The sequence below is a fragment of the Stigmatopora argus genome, chromosome 22 (assembly GCF_051989625.1).
Source record: "Stigmatopora argus isolate UIUO_Sarg chromosome 22, RoL_Sarg_1.0, whole genome shotgun sequence".
Lineage (NCBI taxonomy): Eukaryota > Metazoa > Chordata > Actinopteri > Syngnathiformes > Syngnathidae > Stigmatopora > Stigmatopora argus.
In genome coordinates this window covers 9,354,099-9,374,581 of record NC_135408.1, presented here as the reverse complement: position 1 = coordinate 9,374,581, position 20,483 = coordinate 9,354,099, and the positions used below count along the sequence as shown (strand labels likewise).

The window sequence follows — 20,483 nt, the reverse complement described above, 5'->3', positions numbered from 1 at the left end:
TATCTGTTGTGCTCGTCTTGTTAAGGAAGCCAACTCAATGTAAGTACACGTTTTTATGCCATCTATTACATAGTTATCAACCAACGAGGCACATTTAACCTTAAAGACTCTTGTTAACTTAAAACTAAAAGTGAATTATACATCTATTATCTTTTAAGTGGCTAACTCACCAGTGGACGATTCTTGTAAAAAGAAAACACATTTCTTCTCTCTCAATATTTATCTCTGTAACTTATATTTCAGGGATGATATAGTATGTAAAATCGTTGTTTTGTAGCACATAGGGGAAGACTCGAAGATCCCCCCAAAATTGGGGTTGACATAACAAAAAGAGAAAATAGCTCAATTTTTACAAGCCCTAGTTAAATTTAATATTTTTCCCAGTATGTACATCAATTGATAAAATAGTCAACATCAAGATGTAGGAGGTCTCCATACGGGCCTAATCATGGAAACAACATGACCATTAACTTTTAAATCTCTGATTCCTAATGACCTTTTGATCACATTGGTTATTCATAGTTGTCTATTGTTTTCATTGAATTATGTATGAATTGATTGTGCCTCATCCATCACTGTTCTTTGTTTGACTCAATCTTTTAATCTAAAACCATTCTTCACTTCAGAGAAGCAATGGAGAAGATAACAGAGAAATTCCTACTGGAAAAAGGCTCTCCAAAAACCAACAGACTCGAGGAGATCAAGAAATTAGAGTAAGCACTTAATATTTTAATGGTATTTTTTTTCTCCTACAAACGCTAACTCTTGAAATCCTTTTTAGCCTTTCCAAACTACAATTAAAATCTTCAGACTTGCCGGTCAAGCTGTTTTCCTGCCTGCAGTCCCTGGAGCACTGTGATTTATCCGGGAACCGACTGGAAGAGTTCCCCAAAAACTTGGAGCTGCCCAAACTGCGCTTTTTGGACCTCAGCGACAACCAGATGGAGGACGTCACGTCAATGGCGTCGCTGTCCAGCCTGGAGGAGGTCATGATGGAGGACAACCTCTATATCACTGTAAGGGTGGAAAATGTTATTACAATGTCGACTTGGTTGACAAACATTTTTTTTAAAAAAGTGTCTTCTGTCCATTTAATGAGACATGGGAAGTGGACTTCCTTTCAAAAATGCTTCATTTAACAATTTTACTCACTTTTCCGCAGGTGAGCGACAGTTACAAGCTAATGTCGCTGCTGCCCAAGTTGCGAAGTTTCAACGGTAAAGACATCACCAGTACCGCCAACCACGTACGCTTTGTGTTCATGGAAAACCTAAGGACCCGGGTACGAAAACTTGACGTTTCACTCGCTCTAGCATGCTTCCGGTTAAAGATATCTTCTTCCAAACTGTCCCGTAGATGGTTGCCCTGTGGGAGAAGAGCTACAGCCTCCCTGTTCCTGCAACGGCAAAGAAAATGTCCGCCCTAGTGACGGACTTTGTTAACGAGGCGCAGAAGAAGGTGAAATATGGACCCAATTCGATCAGCGACTTCACTAAATGGAAGGTAAAGAAAGTATTTTTTAAATCATAAAAGTTGCTGTTTACAATTTGGCCGCTAGGCGGCGCTGTAGTGTTGTATTGTAGTTATAATTTCACAGCCAATAGGTCTGCAAAGTTAGAATATTTGACTTATTGGCTGTCATTGACGGTACCAGACGCCCAATTTATTTTATTGTGTTTACTTCTCGTGTCTGTCAGGTGGAGATTATGGCCAGGGATTATCTGCGCTCGCTGACAGAACCAAAGGAGGATTTGTCAACCAATATTAATGTAAGGCGGAGTTCATAAATCCAGAATAAAAACAAATGTCATCAGTACTGTCCTTATCATCCACAAGGTCTCGACCCCAAAGAAAAGGAAGGAAATTTCGCTGTTAGACTGCGGCGATTTGCGGCTGATTCCTCGTAAAAAGGCGCGATCCGATCCCGAAGACGACGCGAATCCCGCCACCGGGCGTCAGTGTCCCTTGACGCCCAGACGCGTCTTTGCCAAGAAAGAGGCCTCGCCGATCAACGGAGTTCAGAGTGGAGGGGAGGAGGAGTCAAGTAATGATTTAAAGAACAGCATCAACAAGACGCAGGTATTCAAACAAGACTCATTTCTTATTACACACAGTGATTAAGAAATCAAATGATCCAAATGGATTGGACGTCTAGCACTGTCAATGGAAGCCATTGAGTTAAACTTAGAGTGATCTATAATTTGTGTGCTTTTGCGCAGCCGGTGCGTCTGCAGCCTCTTCATGTCCTGCAGTGTCACAGCAAGCAGGACAACATGGAAGATTTCTCCACTCAGATTTGGTCCTGTGCGTTCCAGCCTCAGCTGGACTCCGAAGGTAATTCAATACAGTACAAAAGTCCAACTTGTCTAAACCCATCGTAATCACGACATCACATTTTTCTTCTTTTGTTGCGCAGGAAGTCGCCTAGTCGCAACATGTGGTGGAGACTCCTTGTGCCTCATTGACTGTGAGACTGGCATGGTGATGAAGAAGTATAAAATCTCAGGAGAGGTTTGTTAGACGTCCAATCGACACTAACGTTCATTCGCTCCTCCGGTCAAAATGGACTGGACGTGTAACATGAATACATTTATTATTTGTCCAATGCAGGAATTCTTCTCACTGGCCTGGTCCACGATCTTGATGTCCCGAGGGGGAGGAGCCTCAACGCAGCCATGCAGGATTCTGGCGGCGGGTGGAAAGAGAGGCTTGGTGAAGCTGATCCACCCCCGCTGCAACGTGGCCTACGGAGAGTTCCGCGTTAGTCGCAGGGCTGTGTCAATCCTTCGCTTTAACCACCGCCAAGGCAACTTCCTCTTTAGTAAGTGCTCACTATTACCTCAACAAAGTTCAAGATCACTTTCACAATTGGCGCATTTAAAAATGACCATTTGTGATCATAAAAAAAAAAATCTTAAAGATTTGGCGCTCACATATGCATACCTGTCAACCTCTGCCGATAACTGCCCTTATAAATGATTATGATTCCCCTTACAAACCCCCCAAAAACCTTACAAACACCGTACGAGTCGTACGGTGTTTGTAAGGTTTTTGGGGGGTTTGTAAGGGGAATCAAAATCATTTATAAGGGCAGTTATCGGCAGAGGTTGACAGGTATGCATATGCGGGTTTACATATACATGTTCATTAATATGTACTGTCTCTTTATTAAATAAATCAAACTCAAACTCATGCGTTAAACGGCCACCGTTCCCTTTTCTCTTGTAGCGGGCTCTTACGACAACAAGATTGTGTTGTGGGACATTGGCGGCATTGACAGCAACTACAACTTTAAAGTAGTGTGAGTCATTTTTTTTTCTTCTTGAAGTTTATTTCTCCTACTATAATTTAAAAAAAATGCTGCGTTGAAAATATTTGACCCTGACGTCATTCACCAATGCAGCCCGTTGTGTCATTTCTGTGGCCTCCAGGCAACTGTTAACATTGGAAAGCAGCTCGACCCCGCTACACATTTGTCTACCGCCCACCAAGCCCGAGGCGCAACTCCTGGCGGCGTGCGAGGACGGTCTACACTGCTACAACACGCAACTCGCGGCCAAGGGCGGCACCAAGAGGTGGGTGTTAAATATTTACTCTCCCTGCGGTCAAAAAAAAACTATTTTCTCCTGAAGATCTAAAGAAGCAGAGGTAACCTTCCCTGTTTACGAAGACAAAGATTTCAATTGCCACACCGTGGACGGTCTCGCTTTCCTCTCTGATGACATCGTGGGTAAGTGTACACTCATGAGCCAAATTTATCAGTAGAGATTGAAAAGAAACGAGCATTTTGACTACCCATTCTGGCTCATGGCAATGAGCTAATATTATTCTTATGGTCATGATCAGCTTCCAAGAACTTCACGCACAGTTCCATCTATCTGTGGAGTTGGACTCGAACGCGATCGCAGCCGCCCGACAAGAACGGCCGCGTGCGCGCCACCGTATTGGCCGAGCTGCGCTGGGCAAATACAGAGATTCCTTACTTGGCGCTCAACACCTGTCCCGGTAAAATCTTTCTCCCATTTTCCACTAGACGTAAATGGGCGATGCATATCTGTGAGTTGTTTTCTCTCTGAGAACACATCATCAAAACAACTAGTTTGCCCGCTTCTAGGTCGATCTTACGTCATGTGTGGTGACAACGAAGGAAAATTGTGGACCTACCACGTCCCTAATCTTCAGAAGGGGAAGTTCCAGGCTGGAAAACCAATAGAGCCCACTGAGGTGAGCTTGGGACACAGAAGAAAATATGTTCCAGTTCCGCTAAACCCACGCTTGTTCCGCTCAGGTGCTCCAGTGGCCCGCCCCTGTTCGCAAGGGTCTCGGCCCGGTGGAAGGTCCCTCCATCAACAGCGTGGCCGTGGACCCCGAATTCCAGTACCTGGTGGCCCTCAGTGACAAGAACATAGTGATGGTGTGGAAGAGGACGCCTTGAACAATTCAACCGTCTACAAATACTACTTGAAATATCTTGTGAGAGTTGACACGTGAATGAAAATGGATTACTTTCCAAGACCTAAAGAGGTCAGTGGTACTGGTTACATAATGTGCAATGTAAAGTACCACTACAGTATGCAAACATGCATTGTATTTAGAAGCAGACATGCAAAACAAAACAATGTAAACAGTAGAATATCTCCTGTGGCCGGTGAAATACATACATGTTAGTATTTACTAGTGGCTCGTCTTCATAATTGTTTGCGTGTGGATTTAAGTCCCGCCCCCAATAGCCTGATTTGGCCTGTGATTCGATACGCTGTCTCCTGGTGAACCCTTTGCCCCGCCTCCTCTGAACCACACTAGCGGCCAGTACTTGACGTCCTTCCACTAGTACCCTCTTGGTACGGAAACAAAGCGGACGTGCCCTTGTGCACGGTGGGCGACGCGAGCTACTAATGGCCTCATAGCAGGCCGCGCCGAACTCCCCAGCCCCTCTCTCGCCGCGGAGATGCTGAGCGGCGCTGCCAGTCGGGCCAGGCCGAGGCTGAGCAGCCTCTTCCTCGCGCCGGCTACCACAACGGCACCACTACTACCAGCACCACTAGCACCGACGTTGACATGGATCGCGGACGGCCGCCGACTGAGATCTACGTCGTCCCTCCAGGGCATCACTGAATTGGCTCGAGAGCGATCTAAGACCGTGACATCGTTTTATAACCAGTCTGCAATTGACATTTCCGCGGAGAAGGTGAGGATGTTACGTGTGGTACGATAGCGATGCTAATGGCTAGCTGGAACTCAGACGTGTTCACTGACAGTATTTTTTTTTTTAACCCGACCTTTCTTGCGACCTCAAATCCAATATATATTTAATTAAAAACAATAAGCTGTACCATTCATATATATTCATGAACTTCCACTTTTGTGCTACCGCTAAGTTATAACCTCGTTCGGTTAGTAATGTCGTTGATATAATTGTGATCGGTTGGCAGTGGGTAATTACGTATAAGCAACACGCCAAGTTTGTCACTTTTAACGAACCCGGATTGTTTTCTTTCATGTGATATACGACTCTTTGATCATTGTGTTTTATTGACTGTTGTCTTAAAACCGTTTTGTCGAATAGGTTGGACACTTAGATTATAAATCCCCTGCATTTTATCCTGTCATTCTGTTTTACTGAATTTAACTCCATAGCCGCGAACGCACCAGGATTTTTTTGTGGCTATAAATTCTCTGTTTACATTTTAAATATTATTGCCAACTCGCTTAGTAGGATTATATTTAACCTTGCCACCTCTAATTTCCATGTTAAGACCAAAATAAAAGATTGATAAATGCCAAAGCAAAACCCAATATTTGTCCAACATAGTTACAAGCACTATATTTGTGTAAAGATACTGACTTGGTGAATGGTCTTTCACTTGTATAGCAAATATACTTATTTATCTGCAGTCATTTTGGCTAAATTCAAGTCATTCTTTTCCCTGTTCATCACACGTGGCCTCTAAATGTTAAAAAAAAATCAAAGTAAACAACAAAATAAGATTTAAATTCCACATGCTCCTAATCTACACCCTTTAAAAAATAATTCTAGTGGGTCCCACATGTTAAATTTGTAAACAAGTTCCACGAATTGTTTTGTCTCAACGCTGAGTTCCAGCACGTGAGTCCAGAAAAAGAAAACATCCAGAGAAAAAAGGGGGAGTTTCCAAAAGTTCCACATGTGCATAAATCAGCAGCTGCCTCCTTGTGTTTTTGTTCTCTGTTTAGACTGCAGAAAGAAGCACACTAGATTCGAGTCTTAAAATGAATTCCATATGAGACCGATAACATACCCTGCTGAGCACACTTATTTTAAATTGCAGAAATCCTCCAAGACACAAAATGCATTTCGATGTAGACATTCCGACACCATTTGAAAAACATTATGATGATGTTATCTTTCAGGCTTCTGTGCGACTCACCTTAGCCACTTTGCTGTACGCCGGCAAGTCACCAGACGGACATCACATCCTGGTAAGTACTCCCCTCAGTCAACACGCAGAGTCCCAAGGCTTCCTTCCATGTAAGCGTGTGGTCCAATTTCCCAGAGCAGCGCCAAGTACCTGCACAAGGAGCTCCCTGTGCGCATCGCTCACCGCATCAAAGGTTTTCGCAGCCTGCCCTTCATCATCGGATGCAATCCGACCATCCTGCAAGTGGTAAGACCACACATAACACAGTCAGTTCCTCCCAGTTCAGACAGATTGAACATCTATCATCGTCAATGGCAGCGAATGTGTTAAGATATTTAAGTACGGCACGGCGAGGGTGAACTTTGACTCACTTAGCAGTTCCACGAAAGGCAACGTTGCTGGCTCGGGTTGCTGGGCAACTTCCACACGTGTATGTTAGCAAGCAAACACACTTAACTGTTATTTTTTATTTTTATTTATTTAATTTATCATTTCTATTAGTATTACATCTATTTACCTGATGTTTTACTTCACAACTAGGAGTTGTGTTCTTTTGTCAAGAATAATACTTTTCCACGTGTCCTGTTTTCGTTCATGTGACACAGAAACCTAATTGTGAAACTTACTAAGTTTGTTTTTTAACACTCAATCCATAAGAGTTCATTAAATCACAACTACAATGCATGTGTCAATTGTTCCCCTGGTTTTATCCATGTGGAACGGCATCGGGGAAGCAACCTCCCCCCTTTGTAAGCCTCGTGCCTTTTTTTCTCCACTGAACTTTCCCCCACATTCTTCTTCCCTTGTTGTACAAAACACTCTTCATCTTTGTCCAATCAACATGCGACTCCTTTAAATATGATTTGTTTTAGTCGTCAAGGAAAAAAATGAGGCTGTTTAGTTCTATGGGAATGACAAAATGTGTTGAAAATGTGGCTGACCATGCACAATAATCAAACCTCTTTTTCCTCTTCCAGCATGAACTCTACATCAGAGCATACCACATGGTCAGCGACTTTCCATCTGTGAGTAACACGCACGCACCCACACACTCGCAGAACACACACCCGCAGAACACACCCCTGTATACATAAATGTAAACACACACCGGGTCAGATAAAGTTCAAGTTCCTCATTGGTGACTGAAGAAGATAAACACTCTTTCTTGGTGCCTCTCTCACCAAAAGAGCCTTGAAAACAAACCATATTTTTACTGGCTACAATCATAATTAGATAACGGGGGGTGAATGAAGAAATGTTGTCATTCACACATGACAAAAAACACAAAATTAAGCCATACAAAAGTTAGTCACTTTTCAATTTCTTCATACTTTTAAATCTACCATGTTTCCAATGGTACAAATGTCATTACTTTTTTTAACGCAAAAGTTCTCAGAACTGCCCTAAAATCAACAAGAAATGCTCGAAATCCTAATAAAGTACTCTCAATTCAACAGGAGTTCCTTGTGGATGCCACAAAATGGACAGCAAACGGCCTGTAAATGTCCTCAAATGAACATAGGTGGCTCAAAATCACGATAAAATAAACTGGAAATTGATTGAACAAGTCTATGGGATAAAATGAGATGAAATAAACCAAATACTCACAAGTTGCCATTGATAGCACCAGTCACCGGCTCTGCAACATGATGGTAACCAATTTCAGATTAAGGATCAGGACATGGAGGCTCGCTTTTGCAAGCTGGTGCAGCAGCTGCTGGACGACCACAAGGACGTGGTCACCATGTTGGCTCAGGGATTCCGGGAATGTCGGAAGCACATCCAGGTACGACCAACTCACCCCTGGGGTTACTCTCGATAGCCGCAGTACTCGAAAGCCTCACCTTTTTCTCTCTCGGTCGTCCAGGATGAGACGATACTCCTCAACTTCCTGGACACGACACTGTGCTCCCGTCTGGGAATCCGCATGTTGGCCACGCACCACCTGGCCCTGCACGAAGACAACGTACGTCGATGCGTTTCGCCTCTTCCTCGCCATCCGCCGCTTAACCTTGTCGTTCCCGTCGCAGGCGGACTTTGTGGGTATCATCTGCAGACGTTTGTCCCCCAAGAAGATCATCGAGAAGTGGGTGGACTTTGCCAGGTGAGCAAGCGTTCACCGAGATAAACTCCCCGCAGGTTATCTCTTGCGTCGATTGTGTCAGCGTATCGCTTTGACCTGTGGCCTCCGTTTTGTTTTCACTTGGGCGAGTTAGCTAACGGCGCTTTCCGCGTGTGCGCAGGCGTCTGTGCGAGCACCAGTACGGCAACTCTCCCAGAGTTCGCATCAATGGCCACGTGGCGGCGCGCTTCCCCTTCATCCCCCTCCCGCTCGACTACATCCTGCCCGAGCTGCTCAAGAATGCCATGAGGTACAGTTGATTCCCATCATATCTTTTGCCCTGTCAAATTGTCATACCAGTATAAATGAATTGAATGTCTTAACTAGTCTGCCTGTGTTTTGTTGATTTGGGTCAGGGCGACTATGGAGAGCCACTTGGACACTCCCTACAACGTGCCCGATGTGATGGTCACCATCGCCAACAACGACATGGACTTTGTCATTAGGTGCCTTTTTTGTTGTTATTTTTGCTCACCTTCAAGGAAAGCAAGCCTCTGCTGGACGGATTCCCATGTTGTCGCTTACAGGATTTCGGACCGTGGCGGTGGAATCCCGCACGGCATCATCGACAAGGTGATGGATTACCACTTCAGTACGGCCGAGGAGAGCGCACAGGACCCTCGCATGAACAACTTGTTCAACAACATCACCAACAGCGGCAACCAGTCCAGCCCCATGCACGGGTAGGGAACTAAATCATTATTAACTCATCCTCTGTCATTCATAGCAAAAGCCGTCCAATTAATTTGAAATAAGAGGGACTATTGTTTCAGTGACATTAAATGTGAATGCAGCCAATGTGTTTAAAAAAACATGTTTTATAGTTTTATAATAAGTTATTCGATGAATATCAGTCTAATACACAACTTTGATTGTTATTCATTTTAACATTTAGCACAAAATCCACAAATGCACATAAATAAATTTAGATTTAAATCCAAAAAATCATTGTTTCATCTGTGGAAACAACATATTTTTGAGCATGTCTTTTTTTTTCTTGTAAGATTGTTAACTTTGTTCAAACATAAAAAATAGGTTTTACTTTTCACGTCAAAATGGTAAACATTTAAGTTTGTTTCTTTTTTTTTTCTTTCTATTTGCAGGTTCGGTTTCGGGCTGCCCACATCACGCGCATACGCCGAGTACCTCGGGGGATCGCTGTCCGTTCAATCCATGCAAGGTGTCGGCACCGACGTCTACTTGCGACTGCGCCACATCGACGGCAAGGGCGAAAGCTTCCGTGTGTGAATGGGGTCTGTAGCCATTCCTGCAATTGTTCGATTTGTTTTGAGCATCCTTTCCTTTTTCTGTTTTTCTTTTTTTCTGCCTTAGACGGATTATAAGCTATGTTAGCTCTCAAATTGAGGTCTCTTTTTTTTCAATTACTAGTTTATCGGGACAAACTGTGCATGATGGCATTAAAAAAAGTTACTGGTCACGAAGAACCTCCAGCAAGGAAAAAAGAAGGATTAACTCAACTGCCAAAAAAAAGTAAGAGTACCTCTTGATCTTCAATTTTTGAATCGGTAGATAATTTTGGGGGGAAAGTATTGCCTTTTTCACCGCAATGTTCCTCAATTAGATTCTTGTTGCCTTTGTTGCTTTTTGTAACTTTGACTTTTGCTATGTTAGGGTAGCACTGTTTTTTTTGTCTGTGTTGTTCATTGGCCAACTAAAGTGAGTGGAGGCATTTTTATTCCTCCCCCAAAAAATTTAATCTCATTGGTCGCCATTGACAGCATCCACAGCCAATCCACTTGAATTTGGGACTAAATCATTTAAAGGGTTTTTACTCCGATTTTAAGAGCTACACGATTGGACATCCATCATCGTCAGTGGCACGTGAATTTTGGAAATGCCTGCTTTTATTTAGCCTCTGAATTGACCTGTTTTTCGATTATTTTGAAGATTTTTGCTGCTGCTGGACAATACATTGAGTTGATTCAGGCATTTTACCGACACTTCAAAATTTGTATGAATAGATCTTGTGTAAATATTTAGTTGTAATGCATCTGAGAAACGTTAAAAAGGCGAGTGAGTCCGCCATCTGCTGGTGGAAAAACGCCGGCTGACTGAAAAAGAAAATTGAAGTGCGAACATGTAGTTGCAGAATTTTTCATTTTCTTCCATTAACAAAAAAAGTATTTCCAGTAGAAATCGTGACTGTTTCATTGATTATTTTATTAGTAATTTTTCCTTGTTTCATTCGCCACATTAAAACTTGTTTGCATCGCTGACTTATCAAAACATCATTTTTTGAAAACTTCCTCCATCTGCCCTAAAATCAACTAGGGTGGGATTATAGCTCATGACGTGAAAGGTATCCTTCAACTTGTCACTTGACGGCTGAAATGGAAATGTAGTGAGCCATTTAGTGACTTAGTAAGGAGGTGGGTGGGAACTTAACTCAACAGGTAAGATGTCCACTTACCATGCGAGAGGTTGTGGATCGAATCCCACTGTCATCCAACTTGTCACTTCATGACCGAAAAAGAAATATAGTATGTCGTTCCGTGACTTAGTAGGGAGGTGGGTGATAGCTTACCTCAACAGGTAAGCCATCCGCCTACCATGCGAGAGGTTGTGGATCGAATCCCACAGTCATCCAACTTGTCTCTTCACGATTGATAAAGAAATATATTATGTCGTTCCGTGACTTAGTAGCAAGTGTGGTTCGATTCCTGATGTGGTGTCATTTTCCCTTAAATACAGACGGCCTTGTGTAGTCAAGGGTTCCCCAAAATGACAAAGTAAGGTGTGGCCACTTCATGGTGTAGAGGTTTGTTCACCTGGCTACCATGTAGACAGTTGGGGTTCGAATCCCAGTTGGGAATTATTTTTCCCTTAAATAGAAACAACCATGTGTAGTCAAGACCTTCCAATAATCACAAGGTAAAGTGTGGCCACTTCATGGCGTAGAGGTTCGTTCACCTGACTGCCGTGCGGGCAGGTGTGGTTTGAATCCCGGTTGGGAAACATTTTCCCTTGATATTTCTATATATGTGTAGTCAAGACTTTCCAATAATGACAGAGTAAAGTGTGTTCACTTCATGGTGTAGAGGTTCACTCACCTGATTGCCATGTAGGCAGTTGGGGTTCGAATCCCAGTTGGGAATGATTTTTTTCCGTTTAAATAGAAACAACCATGTGTAGTCAAGACCTTCCAATAATCACTAGATAAAGTGTTGTCACTACGTGGCGTAGAGGTTCATTCACCTGACTGCCATGTGGGCAGCTGGGGTTCAAATCCCAGTGTTGTTTGACTGATCACTATGTAGTTCAGTATATTTTTTCATTAAAATAAAGACTCAGTTCATTATACACAGCTGTATGATGACAATAAAGGCTTGTGATTTGATATAAAGGCGTAGCATCCCATAAGACTAGGCTTTCATTTCAAACTATTATATTTTAAAAAAGAAAGAAAAAAAGTCGAGGGCGTTCCCTGAACTGACGTCACATTGGTGAGCCGGAAGTGAAACAGACCGGAAAAGACAATGGAAAAAAAGGGTTTTCGTTGACCAGTACACTTTGTTTTGTTTGTAAACGTCTTTTCAGGTTTTTAATCGCATGATCTAAACGGCCTAATTTGGGTCAGCTCCAACCAAAACACGTTTGTTAACGGACATGAACAGAAGTCCACTAAGAAGTTGTTGTTTTTTACGTTGGCTGATTTTTGTGTACTCGACGCATGGCGAAAAGGTAAGAAATGCTCCCGTTTTCTACATTGCAAGCTTCTATAAAGATATAGTTCCACTTGCAGTCATAATATCTCCCAATCGAATTGCGTTTAGTGTTTTTTAATCGTTTCAAAGATCGCATAAGGGCAGAAAAAAAGACTCCTCAATGATGACTTTTTCAATTCGAAATTCCTTTATAGACCATTTGTCATAAAACGAAAATCCTAATTGTGGAAAGACACTCTCCAGTAATATTGGTAAAATCTGACGACTTGATGTATTTATTTATTTTTGGTAAGGCTTTTTTTTCTTTAAAAAACGACGTAGTATGGTAAGGCTTTCTTTTAAAAAACGACATAGTGTAGTAAGGCTTTTTTGAATAAAAACGATCATGTATAGTAAGGCTTTTTTGAATAAAAACAACCATGTATAGAAAGGCCTTTTTAAAATAAAAAACGACCATGTATAGTAAGGCTTTTTTCGTCAAAAACGACATAGTATATATAGTAAGGCTTTTTCCGTAAAAAATGACATAGTATATATAGTAAGGCTTTTTTCTTTAAAAAATGACATAGTATATATAGTAAAGCTTTAAAAAAACGACATAGTATATATAGTAAGCTTTTTTTTTCTTAAAAAACGACATAGTATAGTGAGGCTTTTTTTCTTAAAAACGACATAGTATAGTAAGGCTTTTATTTCTTAAAAACGACATAGTATAGTAAGGCTTTTTTCTTAAAAAACGACATAGTATAGTACGGCTTTTTTCTTAAAAAACGACATAGTATAGTAAGGCTTTTTTTCCGTAAAAAAATGACACAAATTATAACAAGGCTTTATTTATAAAAAAAAAACCATAGCATAGTAAGGCTTTTTTCTTTATAAAAAACGACATAGTATAGTAAGGCTTTTTTCATAATAAAACGACATAGTATAGTAAGGCTTTTTTGTTAATAAAACGACATAGTATAGTAAGGCTTTTTTCTTAAAAAAACGACATAGTATAGTAAGGCTTTTTTTCCGTAAAAAAATGACACAAATTATAACAAGGCTTTATTTATAAAAAAAACAACATAGCATAGTAAGGCTTTTTTCTTTATAAAAAACGACATAGTATAGTAAGGCTTTTTTCGTAATAAAACGACATAGTATAGTAAGGCTTTTTTGGTAATAAAACGACATAGTATAGTAAGGCTTTTTTCATAAAAAACGACATAGTATAGTAATGTTTTTTTCTTAAAAAAACGACATAGTATAGTAAGGCTTTTTTCCATAAAAATGACATAGTATAGTACGGCTTTTTTTTCTTAAAAACGACATAGTATAGTAAGGCTTTTATCTTTAAAAGAAAACGACATAGTATAGTAAGGCTTTTTTCTTTAAAAACGACATAGTATAGTAAGGCTTTTTTCTTTAAAAACGGCATAGTATAGTAAGGCTTTTTTCTTTAAAAAAACACAGTATAGTACAGCTATTTTTTTTATTAAAAAAACGACATAGTATAGTAAGGCTTTTTTTCGTTAAAAAATTGAGGCATTATTTATAAAAAAAATGACAGTATAGTAAGGCTTTTTTTTTCTTTAAAAAACAACAACGTAGTATAGTAAGGCTTTTTTTTCTTTAAAAACGACGTAGTATAGTAAGGCTTTTTTTCTTAAAAAACGACATAGTAAGGCTTTTTTCTTTAAAAAATGACCATGTATAGTAAGGCTTTTTTCTTGTGGTCTCTCTGACAGGATGGAGTAGGTTTGGGACCAGCTTGTGGATGAAGCGCCGCCCCAACCGGTCGCCTTCGTATTGGCTCGGTATGTGATCTCGCCTTGTTGCAGCGATCATAGTGCGTGTGCATAGCCATAAAAAACTTTTTAGAATGAAAAAAAATATTTCTTATAAATCACAGTCAAGGTCACATAATAGATTTGCTGTCAACTTTTATTTTTATTTTTTCAGATTAGTGACAAAGGCAAAAATGGATGACTTGTGGGATGGACAGTCTTCCAACGAAAAGGTTTCCCAAACTGTGGAGAGCGAGGACACCTGAAGACAAAAAGTAAGTTTAACAGACATTCATGTTGCTGTGCAGAAAATATTTCTTTTTTGTTTTTCTTAGACTCACCTGCGGATGGCGGTGACGTAGGATGTCGATTTCACCAGGTGGTTGACTTGGCCTCAATAGGAGAGCACAAACTTACCATACAAAAGGTAATCGGTTGATTCCCCGCCTCCTCCAACTTGTCACTTTTCAGGTCAAATAAAAATCGAGTGGGCAGGACCATACTTTTTAGGGCGGTGGCTTATACACTTAGTCAATTGAGTCGTGCGCCCTCCTACCGACAATACTTGGCCTGTCCAAGTTTAGTGGGTGTGTGGGTGGGCCCCTTGGCGCACACAGTGGAGTATGCGCCTACCGCCGAGTGGAGGCTGGTTCGCGTCCCGCAGATGTACTCTTGGTGCCTCTCCCCGCCTTCGGCGGGGAGAGCCACCTGCGACATGAGAATAATTACCTTTTACTAAAAAAAACTTTAAAAATTAATTTTTTTTTGTACATTTAATCATCACATCAAACTTTGTTAAAATAATTGGCCTAAAAAATAAAAAGACACTGGCTTGCACACTTAGCCAAATTCCTTGAGCGCCCTCTTACCGAAAATACTTAGCCGGTCGAAGTTTAGTGGGACGGTGGGAGGGCCCTTTACCACGCACGGTAGAGCATGCGCCTACCGTCGAGCAGATGCTGGTTCGCGTCCCGCAGACGTACTCTTGGTGCCTCTCCCCGCCTTCGGCGGGGAGAGCCACCTGCGACATGAGAATAATTACCTTTTACTAAAAAAAACTTTAAAAATTAAATATTACATTTAATCATCACATCAAACTTTGTTAAAATAATTGGCCTAAAAAAATCAAAAGACACTGGCTATTAGCTAGGATGTCAAATTGCCACCCAAACATTTTTATTGGTCTGAAATACGTTTGCGTCGCACTGGCAACGAAACGCAATCGGCAGGACTTTACTTTTTAGGGAGGTCGCTTATACACTTAGTCAAATGAGTTGCACGCCCACTTACAGAAAATACCTGGCCAGCCGAAGTTTAGTGGGTGTGTGGGTGGTTCCCTTGGCGCACACAGTAGAGTATGCACCTACCGCCGAGTGGAGGCTGGTTCGCGTCCCGCAGACGTACGCTTGGTTGGGAGAGGCACCTGTGACATAAAAATAACTACCTTTTACTAAAAAAAACTTTAAAAATTAAATTTTACATTTAATCATCACATGAAACTTTGTTAAAATAATTGGCCTAAAAAATCAAAAGACATTGGCTATTAGCTAGGATTTCAAATTACAACCTTTTTGTCCTACGACACTAATATCTTTACAGTGCCGACACGGTTTTCAACCTGGACATGACGAAGGCGGTGGCGACGTGCATCTGTCCCAACTGCTTCTGCGGCCGGTCAGCGAGCTCTTCCCGACTGGAGGCTGTGAATGACATAAAGGTCACGTGACCAAAGTTGTGATGTTGACGACGACAATCGGACTTACAGATGGGTGAGGATTTGCCATCCGGCAAAGTCGTCCGCCTGCATCTGCAGGAGCCGTCCAAAAGCATGACCATGTCAGCCTCCGCTCACTGGGGCGCCGGAGACTCCTGGATGAAGGCGCAATCCGGGGTGCGCAGGTACAAGTCTGTCAACAAACAAGGCAAGGTGTAAACTTGTGGGGAACATTTCCTCCATGCTGTAACTTATTCAACAAATATCTTGTACTTACATGAGCCTTGTGAGGATGAGCCAGAAGCCAAGATTCATTCATTAAGTATACAATAAAGTTTAATATGACTATTATTGCTCAAATGCCGCACACTGCGGGTTTTTGTATTTTTAAAGAATATAGCCTTACTATATATATATATATGTTTTTTTAAAATAAATAAAAGCCTTACTATATATGGTCATTTTTAAAGAAAAAAAGCCTTACTAAACATGGTCATTTTTTAAGAAAGTATGCCTTACTATACATGGTCATTTTTTAAGAAAATATGCCTTACTCTACAAGGTCATTTTTTAAGAAAATATGCCTTACTCTACAAGGTCATTTTTTAAAGAAAATATGCCTTACTATAATGGTCATTTTTGTTAAGAAAAACGCTTTACTATACATGGTTGTTTTTTTAAAGAAATAAGCCTTACTATACTATGTCGTTTTTTTAAGAAAAAAAGCCTTACTATACTATGTCGTTTTTGAAAGAAAAAAAAGCCTTACTATACTATGTCGTTTTTGAAAGAAAAAAGCCTCACTATATTATGTCGTTTTTTTAAAGAAAAAAGCCTTACTATACTATGTCGTTTTCTAAGAAAAATGACTTACTATTCTATGTCGTTTTTTAAAAGAAAAAAGCCTTACTATACTATGTCTTTAAAAAAAAAAAAAAAAGCCTTACTATACTATGTCGTTTTTTGAAGAAAAAAGCTTACAGCAGAAAAAGTCTTACTATACATCAGGGGTGGCCATGCGAGAGGTTGTGGATCGAATCCCACATCATCCAACTTGTCACTTGATGGCTGAAACAGATACGTCCACTTTCCTGCAAATTAAAAAAAAGAAAAGCCTTACTATACATGGGCATTTTAAAAGAAAGCTTTTACTATAACTGGTCATTTTTTGAAGAAAAAAAAGTCTTACTATACCTCAGGGGTGGCCACCTCCAGAGTCATTCAACTTAACTTAACTCAACAGGTAAGACATGTTCAAATTGTCACTTGATGGCTGAAAAGGAAATGTAGTGAGCCGTTCAGTGACTTAACAGGGAGGTGGGAAGTTATGTCAACAGGTAAGACGTCCACTTACCATGTGAGAGGCAGTAGATCGAATCCTGCATCCTCCAACTTGTCACTTTACAACTCCAACAGATATATAGTGAGCCAGTCCGTGGCACAGTAGGGAAAAGGGTGGGAACATAGCTCAAATGGTAAGGCACCTGCTTACCATGCTATAGGTAATTGGATCAAGACCCATGTCCTCCAACTTGTCACTTTACAACTCAAACAGGTGATCAAACAATATAAGAATAGTTTGCACAACGATCTTACAATTAGGCTCGTTTTGAAGAAAAGAAGCCTTACTATACATGGGCATTTAAAAAAAAAGCTTTAATATAAATGGGCATTTTAAAAAAAGCCTTACTATACATGGGCATTTTTTGGAAGTCTTGCTATACAATGTAGTCGTTGAGCTAAAACGACTGTACATTGTAAGGCATCTTGGGTAGTTATCAAAATCTGTGGTGTTTGAAAATTGCTCAAAACGTGAGCAAGTTACAGCTATTCTACATCCATGTGACATCTACAGTGTGGGCCTTAAGGCCTAGGAAGCACAAAAGCATACTTTAAGTTGTCCTTGTAGAATAAATAGGGAGAGAGCCGGACAAAAGACACGTATAAATATGAAAATGAGGCAAGGTCAAACCACATGCAACGCCCTCTCCTGGCCGTCCAGCTGCACCTTGATCTTGTGCAGCTCCTCAATCTCCTGGTGATGGCGCTCCGTCTTGTGGCGCACCAGCGAGCGGTAGAAGTGGACGGTAAACACCACGAAGACGGCGCCCACGGGCACCATGATGACAGTGGCCGCCAAGGCCGCGTGCCAGCCGCTGTCCCTTTTGACGTCCGCCGCCGGCGCGGCGCTCGAGTCCACGGGCAGGAACTTGATCCAGCAGAGGAGCACCACCTCGGCCAGGAAGAGCAGGATGCCCAGCGCGGTGGAGAAGCCCCAGGCCATCTCGATGTAGTGGTGCATGCGCTCGTGCGGCGATTCGCTGACCGAGTTGAGGTTGTGGATATTGCTGACCGCCTCCACGTTGGGCAGGATGCACGTGCTGATCAGCAGGGCGAACAGGTGCACGGCCACCAGCACCGTGGTGCATACGCTGAACGCCACCAACAGCTCTCGCGGGTAATTGTACTCCATCTCCAGCTGCACCTCCACCATGGCCACCTTGCACCGAAACATACAATTGGACACTCGTTACGAAAACTGCTGTTGATTGCTCTCATACCATTTTTTAGCTCAAAATTAAAAAAAAGACTACTACTGCCACACAAAAATTTTTGGGTGGGTGGACCAGCCCATGGAAACTAAATGACATGACATTATTTCTTCGTGTTCTCCGATAACAATATTGTAATTTAAGTGCCACTTCAGTACCTAAAGTATGGTACACGGTCGATTGGTCGCCCGGAAGGTGTGTCGACAGACGTCCGGTCGACCAAACGTCCGAGTACCGTATCTACAACAGTGCAACTTTAAGCACGAAAGGGTAGTGACTGACCATGGCGAAGCCGGAGAGCAACGCAGAGGTCCTGCTGGAGGCCTTAAGCTTGGCCCGGCTCAGGTAAAGCTTCCTCCAGGAAAGCGCCTGCACCGAGTGGTGGTTGGAGCTGACCAGCTCCAGGTAGCTGCGTCGCACCCAGTCACGGTAGTCCATGCCGGCGCCGGCGCCACAGCTGCTGCTAGGGACGTCCGGGGCCCGCTCTGTCATGCCAGCGGCTGGCAAGCCCGTAGGCATGTTGAGCTCTCTGCTCATAATGCCTGATTTAAAAGAAATGCGCACAACTTTAAGACCATGAAACACCCCTTTTGTTGGCTGCTACGTTTTTTTTTTCAGCTTGTGTGAAAGCGCTACACAGATAAATTTGAGTTTCTATTAAGGGAGAGTGGGGTCAGTTGTCACTTTGTATAACTCAGCCCCCCGAAGACCAGTGAAACAAAATATCAGGACATAATCATTAATTCATTATAAAATAATTAATATTGTGGATTTTCCTCATTGCTTAACAGAGCTCCTCGTGCTTGAAATCGCATATTAGTTGAATATTTAGTTACATAAGGTTTTATATTTAATATTCAATATAAAGGTAGATAAAACATTAATGTTAGAGTGCAACACTTATTCAAAAATACATAGTTAAGATGCTAACCATGGACACCGGATTTTAAACAATGTTTAGCTCTAAATTTGAACAAAATATTGGCTTAATTTTCCAGAAAGTGCTGCTTTACCAAATGCTCCGTATAAGTAAATGCTATAATTGTCTTCCGCGTTCTATGAGCGAAAATCACAATAAAGTAAGACTAATTAGTGACAATCGCTGATAGTTTGGAGCTAGTTTTAAGACCAGTACTCATAAATAACGCATTTTTGTTGGGCGTCTTTGCAGAAAACATTGTTTGTTGAGGATTTTAGTTGTTGAGTGCACTTTCTCATCAGCCCCAGCTGCACGGATATTTAAAACTCTGCCTAGTCAAAAGTGGGATCCGTTTACACACTTTAGCTAAAGTAATACGCCTCTAGAAATCACGATTTGTAACACATTTTCAAGAGGAAACGTTGGATTTTTACAGATTCTTCTACTCGGTTTAGCTTTGCAAAATCAAAAATCGGAGGGGGGGAACCCCTTAAGAGTTGTTTTCTAGTTAGCCAAATACTTGGCCTGAGCCATTTTGATCGCGATTCCCCTTCAGATGAAAGATGACATGTAAAACTTTGGACTCACCTGGGCTTCAAAGTGATGTTCCAGTGTGGAATAAAGCAGTGTAATAAAGCGATCCGCCAAAGTGGCGTTTAACACACGCCTTGGTTTCCTGAAGTCGTGGGAGGTAACCGCTTCCGGGTTTCATTTGCAGTTACTTGACTTCTCCACTTCCTCCACAAGAAGAAATTCGACTGCACTCGTTCTCAAACTCTGTTGGACTTTTAAAATGAACATTTTATGACAAATCCAAGTTGTTTTCTACACAATCAGTTTTGTTTTAGCGACACGCTTTAGTCCAGTTGTCATCTTCCTCGCCAGACGTCGGGAAGTCCAAGCGTGTTTCCGGCTGGATATGCTTTCAAATTAAAACCGGTTTTCTGGTCATCAAGTTTAGATTTGAAAAGAACGCAAATGTTTTTAACCCTTTCATGAAGAATCATTTAAATTAAAACGAATGAATGAATTGAATGACTTATTCTGAAAATTAAAAAAAGGAATATTTCTAATAGTAATAAATACATTCAAAAGAAAGAAAAAAATCTCTCTTGCTAAATACCACAACATATTGAGGTGGAATGATGACCTTTGCATACAGTACTTGTTTTTTTGCATTTTTTTTTAATTTTGTAAGTGGATAGCCTCAGGGAGCTATTAAGTGTGCAGCTCAGCAACTACTGTAATACTGCCATTTGCTATTTATGAAGCCCCTCTATTTATGGCTTTTTTTGTGGTAGATCCCTCCAAAAATCTATCCTC

The 20,483-nt window shown here is 41.5% G+C and overlaps 4 protein-coding genes and 2 long non-coding RNA genes across 10 annotated transcripts; 3 read left to right on the top strand and 3 right to left on the bottom strand.

The window, feature by feature from the left end:
- Positions 1–625: 625 nt before the first annotated feature.
- lrwd1 (leucine-rich repeats and WD repeat domain containing 1) lies at positions 626–4,674 on the top strand. Of its 2 annotated transcripts, XM_077591786.1 has the most exons (15): positions 626–713; positions 782–1,016; positions 1,163–1,282; positions 1,357–1,503; positions 1,698–1,769; positions 1,837–2,079; positions 2,220–2,334; positions 2,417–2,511; positions 2,611–2,821; positions 3,229–3,301; positions 3,432–3,575; positions 3,633–3,730; positions 3,847–4,005; positions 4,115–4,224; positions 4,289–4,674. In XM_077591786.1, the coding sequence occupies exons 1-15, from the start codon at positions 634–636 to the stop codon at positions 4,433–4,435; spliced, it is 2,049 nt and encodes a 682-aa protein (XP_077447912.1). In that variant the 5' UTR covers positions 626–633; the 3' UTR covers positions 4,436–4,674. The 2 variants fall into 2 exon arrangements, with proteins under 2 accessions (XP_077447912.1, XP_077447911.1); XM_077591785.1 differs by having other exon boundaries at positions 4,115–4,674.
- On the bottom strand, positions 709–5,195 carry LOC144067818 (uncharacterized). Its single transcript, XR_013298044.1, has 3 exons — positions 4,165–5,195; positions 1,153–2,744; positions 709–1,014 (listed from the first exon to the last, which is right to left on the bottom strand). It is a non-coding gene; the product is annotated as an uncharacterized LOC144067818 (long non-coding RNA).
- bckdk (branched chain ketoacid dehydrogenase kinase) lies at positions 4,766–10,757 on the top strand. Its single transcript, XM_077591787.1, has 11 exons — positions 4,766–5,188; positions 6,391–6,459; positions 6,534–6,644; positions 7,376–7,423; positions 8,065–8,184; positions 8,266–8,364; positions 8,429–8,502; positions 8,642–8,770; positions 8,877–8,966; positions 9,048–9,203; positions 9,624–10,757. The coding sequence occupies exons 1-11, from the start codon at positions 4,949–4,951 to the stop codon at positions 9,766–9,768; spliced, it is 1,281 nt and encodes a 426-aa protein (XP_077447913.1). The 5' UTR covers positions 4,766–4,948; the 3' UTR covers positions 9,769–10,757.
- Positions 10,758–13,775: 3,018 nt separating this feature from the next.
- Positions 13,776–16,040, top strand: LOC144067817 (uncharacterized). The gene is made up of 4 exons (XR_013298043.1): positions 13,776–14,005; positions 14,151–14,250; positions 14,311–14,402; positions 15,575–16,040. It is a non-coding gene; the product is annotated as an uncharacterized LOC144067817 (long non-coding RNA).
- Positions 14,119–14,727, bottom strand: LOC144067816 (uncharacterized). 2 transcript variants are annotated; one of them, XR_013298042.1, is made up of 3 exons: positions 14,532–14,727; positions 14,317–14,438; positions 14,119–14,237 (listed from the first exon to the last, which is right to left on the bottom strand). XR_013298042.1 is itself a non-coding variant. In XM_077591792.1 (3 exons), exons 1-3 carry the CDS (start codon positions 14,690–14,692, stop codon positions 14,139–14,141), a joined length of 312 nt encoding a protein of 103 aa, XP_077447918.1. In that variant the 5' UTR covers positions 14,693–14,727; the 3' UTR covers positions 14,119–14,138. The 2 variants fall into 2 exon arrangements, 1 of the variants encoding a protein (XP_077447918.1); XM_077591792.1 differs by having other exon boundaries at positions 14,317–14,368.
- On the bottom strand, positions 15,118–20,090 carry orai2 (ORAI calcium release-activated calcium modulator 2). Of its 3 annotated transcripts, none has more exons than XM_077591788.1 (8): positions 19,749–20,090; positions 18,524–18,783; positions 17,044–18,189; positions 16,884–16,962; positions 16,688–16,780; positions 15,739–15,882; positions 15,594–15,675; positions 15,118–15,398 (listed from the first exon to the last, which is right to left on the bottom strand). In XM_077591788.1, exons 2-3 carry the CDS (start codon positions 18,776–18,778, stop codon positions 17,656–17,658), a joined length of 789 nt encoding a protein of 262 aa, XP_077447914.1. In that variant the 5' UTR covers positions 18,779–18,783; positions 19,749–20,090; the 3' UTR covers positions 15,118–15,398; positions 15,594–15,675; positions 15,739–15,882; positions 16,688–16,780; positions 16,884–16,962; positions 17,044–17,655. The 3 variants fall into 3 exon arrangements, with proteins under 3 accessions (XP_077447914.1, XP_077447917.1, XP_077447916.1); XM_077591791.1 differs by having other exon boundaries at positions 15,594–15,668; XM_077591790.1 differs by having other exon boundaries at positions 16,693–16,780.
- Between the last annotated feature and the right edge of the window lie 393 nt (positions 20,091–20,483).

What these genes read in the sequence shown, in the direction of transcription:
- lrwd1 (XM_077591785.1), top strand. Translation starts at nt 634, where the DNA reads ATGGAGAAGATAACAGAGAAATTCCTACTGGAAAAAGGCTCTCCAAAA. An exon ending in ATTTGTCAACCAATATTAAT is followed by an intron (nt 1,770 to 1,836) that starts GTAAGGCGGAGT and finishes ATCATCCACAAG; the next exon opens with GTCTCGACCCCAAAGAAAAG. An exon ending in AGTATAAAATCTCAGGAGAG is followed by an intron (nt 2,512 to 2,610) that starts GTTTGTTAGACG and finishes TGTCCAATGCAG; the next exon opens with GAATTCTTCTCACTGGCCTG.
- bckdk (XM_077591787.1), top strand. Translation starts at nt 4,949, where the DNA reads ATGCTGAGCGGCGCTGCCAGTCGGGCCAGGCCGAGGCTGAGCAGCCTC. An exon ending in CAGACGGACATCACATCCTG is followed by an intron (nt 6,460 to 6,533) that starts GTAAGTACTCCC and finishes CCAATTTCCCAG; the next exon opens with AGCAGCGCCAAGTACCTGCA. An exon ending in GACATGGACTTTGTCATTAG is followed by an intron (nt 8,967 to 9,047) that starts GTGCCTTTTTTG and finishes TGTCGCTTACAG; the next exon opens with GATTTCGGACCGTGGCGGTG.
- LOC144067816 (XM_077591792.1), bottom strand. Translation starts at nt 14,692, where the DNA reads ATGTCGCAGGTGGCTCTCCCCGCCGAAGGCGGGGAGAGGCACCAAGAG. An exon ending in GGACAGGCCAAGTATTGTCG is followed by an intron (nt 14,369 to 14,531) that starts GTAGGAGGGCGC and finishes TCTCCTATTGAG; the next exon opens with GCCAAGTCAACCACCTGGTG. An exon ending in TACGTCACCGCCATCCGCAG is followed by an intron (nt 14,238 to 14,316) that starts GTGAGTCTAAGA and finishes TTTTGTCTTCAG; the next exon opens with GTGTCCTCGCTCTCCACAGT.
- orai2 (XM_077591788.1), bottom strand. Translation starts at nt 18,778, where the DNA reads ATGAGCAGAGAGCTCAACATGCCTACGGGCTTGCCAGCCGCTGGCATG. An exon ending in TGCTCTCCGGCTTCGCCATG is followed by an intron (nt 18,190 to 18,523) that starts GTCAGTCACTAC and finishes TTTCGGTGCAAG; the next exon opens with GTGGCCATGGTGGAGGTGCA.